Source organism: Simochromis diagramma, unplaced genomic scaffold (genome assembly GCF_900408965.1).
Source record: "Simochromis diagramma unplaced genomic scaffold, fSimDia1.1 OVJJ01000293.1, whole genome shotgun sequence".
NCBI classification, from domain to species: domain Eukaryota; kingdom Metazoa; phylum Chordata; class Actinopteri; order Cichliformes; family Cichlidae; genus Simochromis; species Simochromis diagramma.
Window position 1 is genome coordinate 16180027 of NW_024386801.1, and position 13274 is coordinate 16193300.

At 40.0% G+C, this 13274-nt stretch overlaps 1 protein-coding gene across 1 annotated transcript in view; it reads left to right on the forward strand.

Annotated features, from left to right (window-relative positions):
- Positions 1-8402, forward strand: part of shisal1b (shisa like 1b) — a 38909-nt gene extending 30507 nt beyond the window's left edge. The window contains exon 5 of the mRNA XM_040026171.1: positions 3848-8402. Within this exon, the coding sequence (XP_039882105.1) occupies position 3848 (1 nt within the window). The 3' untranslated portion in view covers positions 3849-8402. The remainder of the gene's footprint in view (positions 1-3847) is intronic.
- Positions 8403-13274: the final 4872 nt, after the last annotated feature.

Sequence of the window (13274 nt, forward strand, 5' to 3'; positions counted from 1 at the left end):
ATAACTGACCTATTAAACTATGGTGGCTGTCTTGATGCACGTTGCAACAGTAGCTTTAGTAGTAGCAGTCATCCTTAACTCTGCTGCTCTCACACTGAGAGGAGGGGTCATCCTGCGAGGACGCGAACCTGGAGAAGGTGGTGGTGTTGGAGGCCTCAGAGTGGTCGTGGAATGAGTTAAAACCATCAGGCGATAGGGGTTAAATTATCATAGCTGGTTTAGCAGATGATCACATGGAGCTGTTTAAAACTGAAGGAAGCATTGACAACTCATGGAGCACAAAAATCATCTCATCTCATCTACTTATAATCTGGGCAGGGAAACATTTTTTCCCCATTTCCTTTCTTTATGCTTGGTTAAACTATAAAGGTGCAGTCTTATGTTTACCATACAGATGTGCTACCAGATAGCGGTAATGATTTTCCCATTTAGCACTCAGTATCCAGTTTAAAATCCATTCACATTAACCCTCTCAAGGCAGGCGTTGCAGATTTGCAACAGTTAAAAACTAACAACCTGATTACCCCACATGCATATTTTAATTTTTTTTACTCAGTAGTACCACTGCAGGACTTGGTTGTGCATTAGCAACAAAAAGTTTAATTTGAGCCTGAGACGGTTAATGTGTCCTGGATAACATAGATCAAGTAGCTCTTGAGCTCATATGACCAGGATGTGGCAGCACAAAAACTACTGGGAACCCATTAAGATATCACATTGCCACAGAAAAACATTTTGGCGTCACTCATCTTAGCAGGGCTCTCATGTAGCCCTTTAAAAGCACTAAAACCTTCCAGGAAGTTCAGCAGCATTAGAGCCCTGCTTGGTTGTCCACCCGCAGCTATTAGGACATTAAAGCTTTGGCTGGCTTCCCAGTATCTGCACATCCCCCTTTTGCCTGCTTGTCCACCTCCTTGCAATTAGTGGTACTGAGCAGCATCATGACACTAGAAGGCAGATTTAAAAGAAGTGGCAGTGAGAATTTTCTATATCATCACTTATTTTACATTCCTTGTGTAGTGTACTCACTTTGACGCTCCCCACTTCATAATTGGAACAAATGTGATCTGCTCCTGTCATTCAGTCTGGCATTTTTTACTGCATATGTTAGATAGATTTAGTTTGCCTTCAGTCAGTGCTGATTAAGACTTACCCAGCAAAAATAAGTGTGCAATCTGGGGAAGGCAAAGAAAGCAGATTTTTTATTACTTTTTTTTTTTGCTCGTGTTTGGTGGTAAAATTAAAAATACATAACTCAACTCTGGTTAATATATGCTGAGCATCAGCGAGAAGTCATAGATTAAAGCGGGAGAAATGAGGTGTTGAGCAACATCAAATGACACCACTTCACTTGAGCAGAACACGTCACACAGATTCCCCTGGTGGCCGATGAATCACTTGGCACCGACTTAGAGCAGCACCTCATGCCAGCAACCTCCCACTCACTCAAGGCTGGTAGCTTACTGGGCCAGCTGAGCTTAGCCATGGGTAGAGTGGTCTAGGTGAGGTGGCATCTGTCAGCCTATTCAACATATACTTGACTCACCAGCCTTTGTAACACTGCTTCTTACAGTCAGTCACCAGTGACTCAGCGTTATAGCCCAGTCTAGTAAACGCCACCTCCGCCACTCGAGCAGTCTGTCTGTTACATCAGATCGGTCACAGGTAGGCATGCCCGACACCTGCACTTAAACGCTTGCTGTGCTGCCTGCACAGGACACTCAGATAGACCCAGAAGGCTAAAACAGAATTTCACATTTTTTCACTTTTTTTTTTCTGGCAGTGTGATCAAAGCCTACCTCTGTCTCCTGAATATTCACATCCATCTTTGAACTCACTGGTTCCCTTTTTCTGAGGTAATAATGTAATTGTACATTATGAAATTATTCCTGGCCTGTCTGTCCACAGAGCAGCATGCCAAGACCTTGTCCAATTAAAGCAACACACTCCATGTGGTGTGAGTTAATTAACATCATAGATGCTACAAAGACAGCCAGACGCACAGACAGTTCTGCTAAAAGAGAAGAAGAGCAGGTTTAGCTCTTTGAAAGTCGTGCAGTGACGTCTGGCACTGCCAAAAGCAAGATGGGGTTGGTGCAACTTTCTGTGTTTATTTTTATGCTTGTGTTTGTGATCTTTTATTAGACGTGTTTTCACACATTTACTTTGCATTTTCTCTAAAGTGCAGTCAAGTATCCTTCAAGAACCAAAAGCACTCTGTGTCACACTGTTGATAAAAGAATATTTCTGTGTCCCTACAAGGATGGAGGGTAAATCACTGCTAAGGTGTGGAAAGTGGAAATTTTTCTTTTCCCATTAAAGTGCAGTCGTATTGTTTGGGCAGCAGAAATTATTTTCAGTTGGTGGATGTGATTCATAGAGCTGTGGTGGGAGTCTTAACAAGAATTACAGACTTGTAAAATATTCCTGTGAAGCTGGCTGCTTTTTGAAAAGCAGAGCTGGCCCATTTTATTAGTTTTTGTGTTTTCTGGCCTTGAGCTCATTTTCAAGCCAATATGTTGTTATATAAAGATCAGTGTGGACCATGAAACACAGAGCACACACTGAGGCAATTTTATCCATGAAGCTAAAAGTATTAAGTTTTGAGTCTCTGTTGTCCGGGATCCTGCCAGTTTTTCCCAAACAACTTTTGTGGCTACTCTGGAATTTGATGATACAGACATGTGCACTCTGGGCTATAAATTGGCTTTTTGGAGAGGATAAAGCAACAATATATCCACAAAGTATCAACCATTTTTTTATTCTGTGGGCTCCAGTTCTATGAGATCTTTAAAATATGTAAGCATGTTTGCTATCCTAAATACCATCTTCTTCACTCGCTAGTTTTTCCATTGTTTTAAATCATCTCTTGGCCTTCATCAGTGGTTGTCATGTGAGAGTTACCAAGGATAAAGTCTGGTTGTTACCACGTGACCTGAGTATGTAAATTTAGTCATGTGATAACAGGTGGATAATAGCTGATATTTAAAATCAGTGCTTTTCTCTGTTTTCTCCTAAAGCCAGGTTTTAGTCCTGAGATGACCTCTGTTTCCCAGACAGCTAGAGTTATGTTCCTCTGGCATTCAGTCAGTGTCTAGCCACTTAACCAGTACAATTAAAACTGGAAACCACAGCCAAAGGAAAGCTAGATGTGGTTACATCATCCAGCACCAACAGCCATTCTGTATGAAACTGCCTTAGATTGTGTTTGGTGGTGTTGTGACTGGCACTGCTCTTTCAGGTCTGAAAACTGAAGCCAGCACGGGAGTGTACTGAATCCTTTCTAATGGCCAGCAGGGTGCTGGGAAGAAAAAAGGCTGAGAAAATGATCCTACCGCTCTTTTGATTTCATAGACAGTGTATAAAAGATGGGCACAGCTGTCTAGTGTGAAATGCAAAGCCAGTGTGGAAGCGCCTTTAACCTGCATTTTATTGTAAAGGCCAGCAGAGGGCTGGTTTCAAAAATTTGCCCGGTTATGGAGAACTCTATGGGAAAATGCTAACTGAACTCAGTTTACGGCATTGACCAGAAGTTTTAAGTGACTAAAAATACTGTAAATACTGCGATTTAGAATAAAAAGGAGGCTAATGCGACATAATCTTTTTGCAGGTATCTCTCGTGTCAGACAAGTCGCTATCTGAAACTGCTAGTATGCAGTTTCCTTCGGTTTCAGATCTCCTTATCACATCCTGTTTGAAAACACCATGTTGATGATGGCCAAAGGACTTAGCTTGAGGCTTACCACACAAAAGTTAATATACGGTTGAAAGCTTCAGAAAATTCAGAAAACATATTACAAGCTTAAGAATGAACCCTGATGCTTTGTCTTTTTTTCCCTTCTGGCAGAATGATGCTGTGAGTGGATAAACAGAAGAGTAGCAACACCTGGTTTCCTTACATGGTACAGAGGAGATGTTCCCCAGTCACCCCTCTCTGGACCACAAACACAGCATCACTGGTGGGCTAGCCATACTGTAGTAGCTAGAAGTGACTACTGCCCCCTTTCTAATGAGCACAAAATGCCCACAGACTAACAGAATCAGGCGAAACAGCTGAAGAAAGCCTGGAAAGCCACACAGACGAATGTATCGCTGCTTCTACAGAAGGGAGAGATGGATGCATTTATCTGCTTATAGAGTTTAACTGATTCCCTAAAGTATCTGCCAAGGCCTGGAGTACCCCAAACAAATCCAAGATGAACTGGATAAACTGTACTCGCAAGTGAGAAAGCTTGCCTATTTAAAGAAAAAAAAGAAGAAAAAAAAGCTTATTTCTAGATATAACATGTTTATTAAACTGCTGTGTCACTTTGTGTTCAGTAGCAGTTAGACACAGTTGTGGGTTATCTATTTGGTGATTTATTTATGTGAACTAGTCAGAGAAAATATATGAGTGGCTAACAATCTGATTATGTAATGGCTTAGGTTGATGCTGAGCATCTCACTTAGAGTAGAATGTTTTTGTTACCTACTGAAACCAGAAAAAATGCCTCTGCAGCCACGATGAAAAACAAACATCTTATACAAAATGTTTTTGGTCTCCTTTCTGCAAAACAAGCGATTTCTTGAAACAGTGTCGGAAAAGGACGTAAGGCCATAAAAATAAACTGCTGAAACTTCAAAACATGAGGGTTTTCCATCTTCACACAAGCATTAATGAGGATCAGGGATGCCTTCATAACAGCCACAGTCTTTATGCTAATTTACACATATCCGTATCCCTTGGCAAAGAGCCTAAAGACCTGAGTGAAACCCTTACTTATCAAATTACGAGTTTGTGACAGTTTTCTATAACATCACCCACTGACCTATTTGACCTTCCTCGTTATTAGGGCTGCCTGAGATCAGCTTCATTAGCAATATGACGCAAAATAATATCCATTAGTCTCTTTATACGAAGTGCTCCAAATTCCACATGGGTAACAGGCAACTGTAAGTAACTAGCCATAACAGAAAATGTTTCCAAAAGAAATATCAGTAAACCCCTTTCACTGTCAGCAATAATGTACAGAAGCTTAACCAGAGGATCACATGGTATGTAAAAATCAGAGTCAGCTAAATGAGCAATGGGTAATCACTGAGGTGTATCACAGAATTTTTGGCTCAGTTTGCATTCAATAAGACGGTGATGTCAGTTAAATGGAGATATACTCTTTCTGGATAATGAACTCTTTTTTTTTGTCAGCTCTTTAAGAAAAAAGACATGATTATCTCTTACTAAAAGAAACTCTTGCACACTTTTTACGTTAACGCTCAGTGTATTTCATAGCAAAAACTGTCAATTATTATTTCAAACCGCCACCAGTATGGTATTTATTTATTTAAATCTTTGTTTTATTTATCCCTCAGATCTAAAACCAGTGATTTGGCGAATGTTATGGGGGAAATAATTATTTGATCCCCTGCTGAAATGAACAGTTTCTAATTTTTATAGTAGTTTCATTTTAACAGAATCTCAACCAAAAATCCATAAAACAAAGACACATTAAATAAAAGTTATAAATTGATTTGCACCTCATTGAGTGAAATAAGTATTTCATTTGTGCGAAACATGACTTAGTGCTTGCTTTTGCACACATCTCAGGAGGGATTCTGGCCCACTCTTCTTTACAGAAACTATAAATCCTTTAAGGTTTCTTGGCTGCCAGTTTACAACTCTAAGTTCGTCTCCCTCCACAGATTTTCTAGGATTGAGATCGGGAGATTAGCTAGGCCGCGACCTTAAGGGGCTTCTTCTTGTTGCCTTGGCAGTACAGTATGTTTTGGGTTACTGGAAGACCCATCCACAGCCTATCTTCTGGCTCTTAAGTGGCCAGTGGACTGTTGTTGTTGCATCCATTGACCTCAGTGTGGTGAAGTCATCCCACACCCTTAGTGGAAAGATGGCTCCAAAGCACAATGTTTCCACCTTTGTGCTTGACTGTGGGGATGGTAATGTTTGGGTCATACTCAGCTTACATACACAGGGGGTCAAGTTGATGCCAAAGAGCTTGATTTTGGTTTCATCTGACCACAGCACTTTCTCCCAAGCCTTCTCTGAATCATTTAGATGTTCACTGGCAAAGACGGACCTGTACATGTGCCTTCTTGAGCAGGGAGACTTTGCGGGCACTGCGCGCTACCAATGGTGTTTTTGGCGATTGTGGTCCCAACTGCCTTCAGATGAATAACAAGCTCCTCCCAGGAAGTTTTGGGCTGATTCACCACCTTTGACATGATTATCCTCACTTCATGAGACAAGATCTTGCATTGAGCTCGAGATGGAGGGACATGTTGTTCCATGCACATCTACAGTTGCGTCCTTGACATTCTTGGACATCTCTTTGGTCTTACCTATGGTCACGGTGAGGTTGAAATGGAAGAAACTGATTGTGTGGACTCGTGTGCTGGGCACACAGCCAATTTGTGGGATCAAACATTTATTTCACTCAAAGGCATGCAAATATATTTATAACTTTTATGTGATTTGGGGTTTTTTTCTGGGTTTTAAATTCAGAAAAAAAATTAATTCAGGAAAGGAGAAAATAATTATTTCCCCTATTTGTGGGATTTTGGATTGACAAAAAAGTGAAACAATTATTACACTGCTTTAGAGATGGTTGCAACTAAAGATTTGATTTAATTATTGATGAATCTGCCTGTTGCTTTATCAACAGATGAATGAATCGCTTGGTTTGTGTTTCAGAGAAAAAAGTGGAAAAAAATAAGTAAATTTAGCAATCAGTATTTAAGTATCACAGGAAGATGGAAACTGAAGGAAGGAAGATGAAAACTGGGGAATTTTGGTCATTTTTACAAAATTTATGGTAAATCAACTGGCTATTAGACTAGGAAAAAGTTGACTGTTTTACCTCTTATAGTCTAGGTAAAGTTGTTACCCAAAGCTGCTGAGATCGACTTTCTTGGCTATCCATAAATGCTGTCCTTTGTGTTTGGAGAAAAGCATGCAAAGCAGCTGCAGCGGTGCCAGTTTTTATATGAGTGACAGTGTGTGACGACCAGGTGGACAGAAGGTAGGTACAGTGGGGGGGGTTGGTGGGTGTAGGGGGGTGTGTGGGTAGGGGGTTGTCTGTTCCAGTCTTGCATCTGGTAGTCTGGCAGCTGCTGAGCTTATACATGGAGCACTTTGCATGTGCGCTGAAAGCTAACAACACATACTGTTAATCATTAAGAGTTGGCTGACTCAACACAAACACACCAACAGAAACACAAAAAAGCCAGCTATTAGACTTGTCTGTTGCCTTCGTTTTTCCATCTCTCTGTTTCATGAAGTTTAAGTGGAACCTAACAGAACTGTGGTCAAGTGCTGTAAGTGGGGCCTGCTAGCATCATCCTCAGTTATCAGCAATAATATTCAAATTTGTAGAGTTGTTAGAGCAAGTTAATCCCCATTTCAATAGCTAAAGTTTAAATGTGTGTGTGCGTGCGTGCGTGCGTGCGTGCGTGCGTGTGTGTGTGTGCGTGTGCGTGCGTCCCAGCAAGCTTGTGCCATCGCTTTTAGGAGCAGAGAAGCAGGATGAGTCCAAGTAAAATAATTGGCCTGGAGATCAGCAGTGGTTCAAAATTACACTCTCTTGCTGTCTCCCTCGAGCTGCCTTCCTATTCCCAGAGTGTGAACAGCAGTAGCAAACAGGGCAGGAGAGATTTTTAATTAGTCCCCAACGCTGGATAAGTGGGGAAAAAAATCAGATACGTTCGAGAACATGTCGCTTTCAGGGCTCTGTGCTGTGTTTTGACCTGTAATAAGGAACAGGACATTTGTTCTTATCACCAATAATGTAATACAGTAGTCGTACCCAGGGAATTTTAAAAAGCTTCATTTTGCCTCTGACAAGCAGTAGCAGGGTCACAAATGGATTCCCTCAAGAGACATATACGAGGAATCTCTCCTCTCTTTTCTTTTCATTTTTAATGTTTTGTGATGTTTTCTGTTTTGTTGAAAACAGTCTTGACTCTGGCCTGATGTGATGTGGTACTGTAAATCGTATCAGCTCAACCCTCTTCCCATGTCAAAAAAAATTATATATATATTATATATATTATAATTATATATATATATATATATATATATATATATATATATGAAGTAATATTTACAGTAAAAAAAAGGATGGGAAGAAGGAAGCACATAGCTGTTTCACTCTGTCCAGGTTGTCATGGTAACAGTTGCCTTACAGTTGAATACCCACCTGTACAAAGAAGCTTTGTAGTGGCTGATACCTCACTTTTTGGGTGTGGTGGTGGTGGTGATGATGACGATAATGTGCGCCACGTTCTGTCTATGTATTTCCTACTAGATAGAACGAGCAGTACCGTTTTTAGTTCGATTGTTATTGCACTTGTTGACTTTGTATTGTCACGACAGGGAGAAATAAAGTTTTATCTTTTCCAGTGTGTTTAAATGCCTTTGTGTCAAGTGCTCTTTTGGGGGGGGGGGGAGCTGGTTTATTTTAATAACCTTGGAAGCAGTGGTTCTCAAACTGTGGGTGTGCACCAGCTGTGGAAGAGAGAGCCACTGATGGTGGGGCTCAGAGAACCAGGAGAAAAATGTGAAGTGAAATTAAGCTGAATGAATATGTTTAATGAATGAAGATATGGGAAACACACACACTTGTTTTCATATCTTATTGAGGACATCTGATTGACATAATGCTTGCTCTAGCCTACCATCAAAAATGAATGCGTAATCCTAACCCTTAGGCTAAAGCTAACCATAACCTAATTGTAACCCTGAGAGGAAAAACAACACTTTGAGTCTCAAAACTGCCTTCAAACACATGGGGACAGGCATTTTGTCCCCATAAGTATAGTAGCATTCCAGTTTTTGGTCCTCACAAAGATGTATAAACATGAACACACACACACACACACCAACAGAGGCCATTTCATTAGGTACACCTCGCTAAAAAAAAGGCCTACCTTTTGTCTTTTGATCTACCTGGAAAATAATCCTCATATTGGATACTGGTCCATGTTGACATAGTTTGTCATGATGTGAGATCCATGATGTGAATCTCCTTCTGTTAGCCTGAGAGCTCATGACTGTGGAGGATGATTGAACTCATTGTCATGTTCAAGAAGAGTGAGATGACTAGAACTTTGGGACATGGTGCATTATCCTTTCCATAAAAAGACGGGTGCACTTAGTTCATAAAGCGATGGACATGATCAGCAGCAATAATCAGGTAGGTTGTGGTGTCTAAATGATGCTCAGTTGACACTAAGCTGTCCCCTACACCATACAACCACCACCAGTCTGAAGCATTGACACAAGGTATGATTGATCCATGTTTTCATGTTCCTCACACCAAATTCTGACGATACCATTTGGAAGTCTTTGTCTTTTGGGGTTTTTTGTTGTTCTTTTGGGGTTTTTGGCTCAGTGGGTTAATCCATACAAAGTTTTGACAAGCACTGCGGGAACGGGAGCTCCTATGTAAGCCTGAAGAAAAGGCTATCAGAAATTTTGTCTGAATATGTCAATAGAAATGCTGTGGAGTTTGTGTTTCTTTTTAAATTCATTTAACCTTCTCTTAGTCACTAGATAATTTGTTTTAATTTCCCCATCTTCTGGACTCACATTTAATAATTTATCCATTTTCTATTTTTCCTCACCACATTTCAATTTTCTGGCAACCCTGCCTTCTGCCAGCTGCACTGACAACTGTTGTTAGCATACTTTATTCAAGTTGGCTAGATAGTTAGTTATGATTAGCTCCATCATCCACACACTGAAATGAAAATGAAAGAATAGAAAAAAAGAGGAGAGGTTTTATATATGCATTAGCTAATAATTTAGACTTACATAAGCTAATGGATTGGAAAATGTTGTGACTAGACAAAGTCTGGGGAACAAACAAAAAAACTTCTGTCTCTTAAAAAAGGTGATTGGAGGTTTTTTTGTTTTTTTTTCACTGATAACCTTTTACCACCTTTTTCAACTTTTGGGTTTCATAATCTTAGGATGAACTTTTTTTTAACAGCCAGTCAATAAACTATGACATGATGCATTCAGCCTTAAGGCAGTGACCTTTTCAAGCTGCTTGAGTCAAACCCACACCTGGTCGACGGGGAAACATCATTAAAGGAATGAGCTGATGGTGAAAAACTAAGGCAAAGACAGGCAGAGACAGACAATGTCAGGGCTCAGCACCCCACTTCAAATCAGACACCTGCTGCTCCTTGCCTTTAACAAAGACCCCAGCAACCAGGAAGTTTGTTATCACATTGTCAAGGTCCCTTTGAGCTCTCCTAATAAGGTCTGACTTGTACTTCTGTACCAACTCTCATGCACCTCTGCCAGTCATCCTGCAACATTCAGCTCTTGAGACCATTTCATACTGTCACCTTTTCTTCACTCGATCCATCTATGTCCTCTGCCTTCCTGTATGCCAGTAACCAACAATCTTCCCATCTGCACATATTAAACCAATTGCTAGCATCCATCACCATTTAAAAGCCATTGTCTGGATTTCCACATCCTGCTGTTATTGAGGAGCCCGAGATACATCCTGCCAACATTTATCTATTAAAACTCCATTAGATCTGCACTCTCCAATGCCCTATCTGCTCACACCGGATCTTCTGTAATGCTGCCCCATATTAGGATCCATCTGTAGCAGATATTAATGTGACTATTAATGGTATCCTAGCTTTCATGAGCACTCATGTTATACTAGAAACGGCACCAAACTACTGTAACAGAGGACCTTACAGCAACAGAATGAAGTATGAGTTGGATTTATTTGTGTGTAGTACGATTCTGTAATTGTTTTAAATTAAAGCTATAAATGAAAACCAATTACATTTTCTCCCTTTATTGAATATCATTGTTTAGTCAAATAAGATACAAATAAAACGATTCATATTGTTATGAGGTGATATTAACTTCTTTTTTTCACAGAATGTGATGTTGAAATGATCGTGCTTTTTGTAGAAGTGATGCTTGGGAATGTTCACCTGGTTTACTGAGCAGAAAAACTATGTTATGTTTGGAAGTAAGGCAGCGCGCACAGGCATACAGAATCTGGTCACATTTCAAAATAAGAGACCCAGTGCAGGCTAAATGTTACATCTTTGAAATGCTACCGCTGTGATTTGAAGGTCTGCAAAGGACAAGCCAACCCCTAGCTGGAAAATGAAATGTCACAGACATGCACTGGTGTACATCCATCCATCTCTAAAAGCTCATTTTTTTCAGATTTTTGGTGAATCTAGTGTATAATGTTTCCTCAGAGATAGATGCTGACCGATAGCCATGACATATAGAGAGAGAGCCATTTAATCGAGATATCCTAGAAGAATTCATTAACCAAAACAATTTTGCTGGACTAACAGTCAAAAGTTTGATTGAGACTAAATTGTAACTATGGAGTAATGAGGCTAATCCCTTTTGACTAGCACGAACTCAGTCTTCTGCATTAGTAGCAGTCAAGTTCAGATTTTTATTTGCTTTTAAAGGGGTTTTTTTTATTATTATTTTGACAGCCGGTGGTTTTTTATGTTATTTTGCTATGTTTTAAATGATGTCACTAAATGAGATCTCACCCAGTGACCCTGCACAGAACATGTTCATTATGTTTACAAATACACGTCTATTTGGATCACCTCACCACTCTTGGAAGGCATACAGCAATGTTAACATAGCTATGAAATCAGAAGTGACAGTAATTAAGTGAATCCACCCAAAACTGACATGGCTAAACCTAAACACCAGTACCAACAAGATCTGCAGCAGCAATGTAAGACACTTGATGATGTCAATAGCAGTACACATTGATAGTAAGAGCGATGATACTGTGAAATTGATGCTCCGCTGTAAAGATGTACTGATATGTTGCTATAAAGGAAATATGAAATAAAAATGTGACAATCTGTGACAAAAACCTTACCCAGATCTCCGTGAATCCAATTTTACACTCATACAATTGTGCAAATAACCTGTATCCAGCCATTCATACATCACAAAAGCAACAACAAAACCTACTGCAATAATTCACTGCCAGTGAGCCCTGAAAACAAAAGCAAGTGTGCAGAGGATCCAATACTCAAATCCAAGCGCTGGAATTTGAGCACTATAAAAATGAACAGCATGAATTAAAGTGCAACAGCCAAACATCAACCATTAAAAAAACATACTGTCACAGTCAGCCTTCACTTCAAGAACTTGATTTACAATTAATATCATATGGTACCACAGATGGTGGAGCAGCAATAAAGAAAAAAAAAAAACACAAAAAAGAGAAAGTCACTAGGCACCAAAAATACATCAAATAGATCTGACAGAAAAATAAAAAAGGCTATCGGTCAGCATCTATCTCTGAGAAAACATTATACACTAGATTCACCAAAAATCGCACTAGTTTATTGATAATCCCAAGCACAGAAACTAAACAGTGCCAACACATAGTTTATCTACGCACACAAGTGACATCTTGCCTTTGTGAATAAAGCAACAACTTTTATCAAAAGAAATTGTAAGAAATAGCTATTTAAAAGAAATAACAAAATAAAAAAGGACAATGACATTCGAAGGAATAAGTATTGGCGAGCAGCTTTGAGCACCTTTGAGGTTATTAACATAAATGTGTAATCAGCCAACTGCAGCTTTGAAACTCAGTGTAGCCATGGTGAACAGAATTGGGCAGAGAGGGGATTTAATAGGTTATTGTTGTTGGTGATAAATGAGATGGTCTGGGCATTTAGAAAATGCTGATCTGCTGGGATTTTCCCACTGAGGAGAATGGTCAGGAAATGTAAATTATCTAATGAGGGGCAGTACCACGGACAAAAATACCTTGCTGATGCCGGAGTTCAGAGGAGAATGTCCAGACTGCTTTGAGATAACAGGGAAAAATCAGTACCACAGTAACAAAAATAACTACTCAAAACAATGCAAAGTATGCAGAAGTGCTCGGAAAACACAGCGTCTCAAACCTTGAAGCAGATGGGTTACAGCAGAAGAAGACCGTGCCGAGTCCACTCCCATCAGACAAGAACAGGAAACGGGTTGCAGTTTGCACGGGCTCACCAGAATTAGAAAAATGGTGCCTTGTCTGATGAGTCCCGATTTGTCCTGTAACATTTGAAGTCGGTATGGACAGCATAAAATTGTTTCTTTGTGTCAGGAGTTCAGGCTGGTGATGGTCTAATGGTGTGGGGATATTTTCTTGGCACACATTTTCTTCTTAATACCAACTGACCATCATTTAAACACCATAATGTACCCAGGTTTTGTTGCTGACTATGTCCATCCCTTTATGACCAGAGTGTAC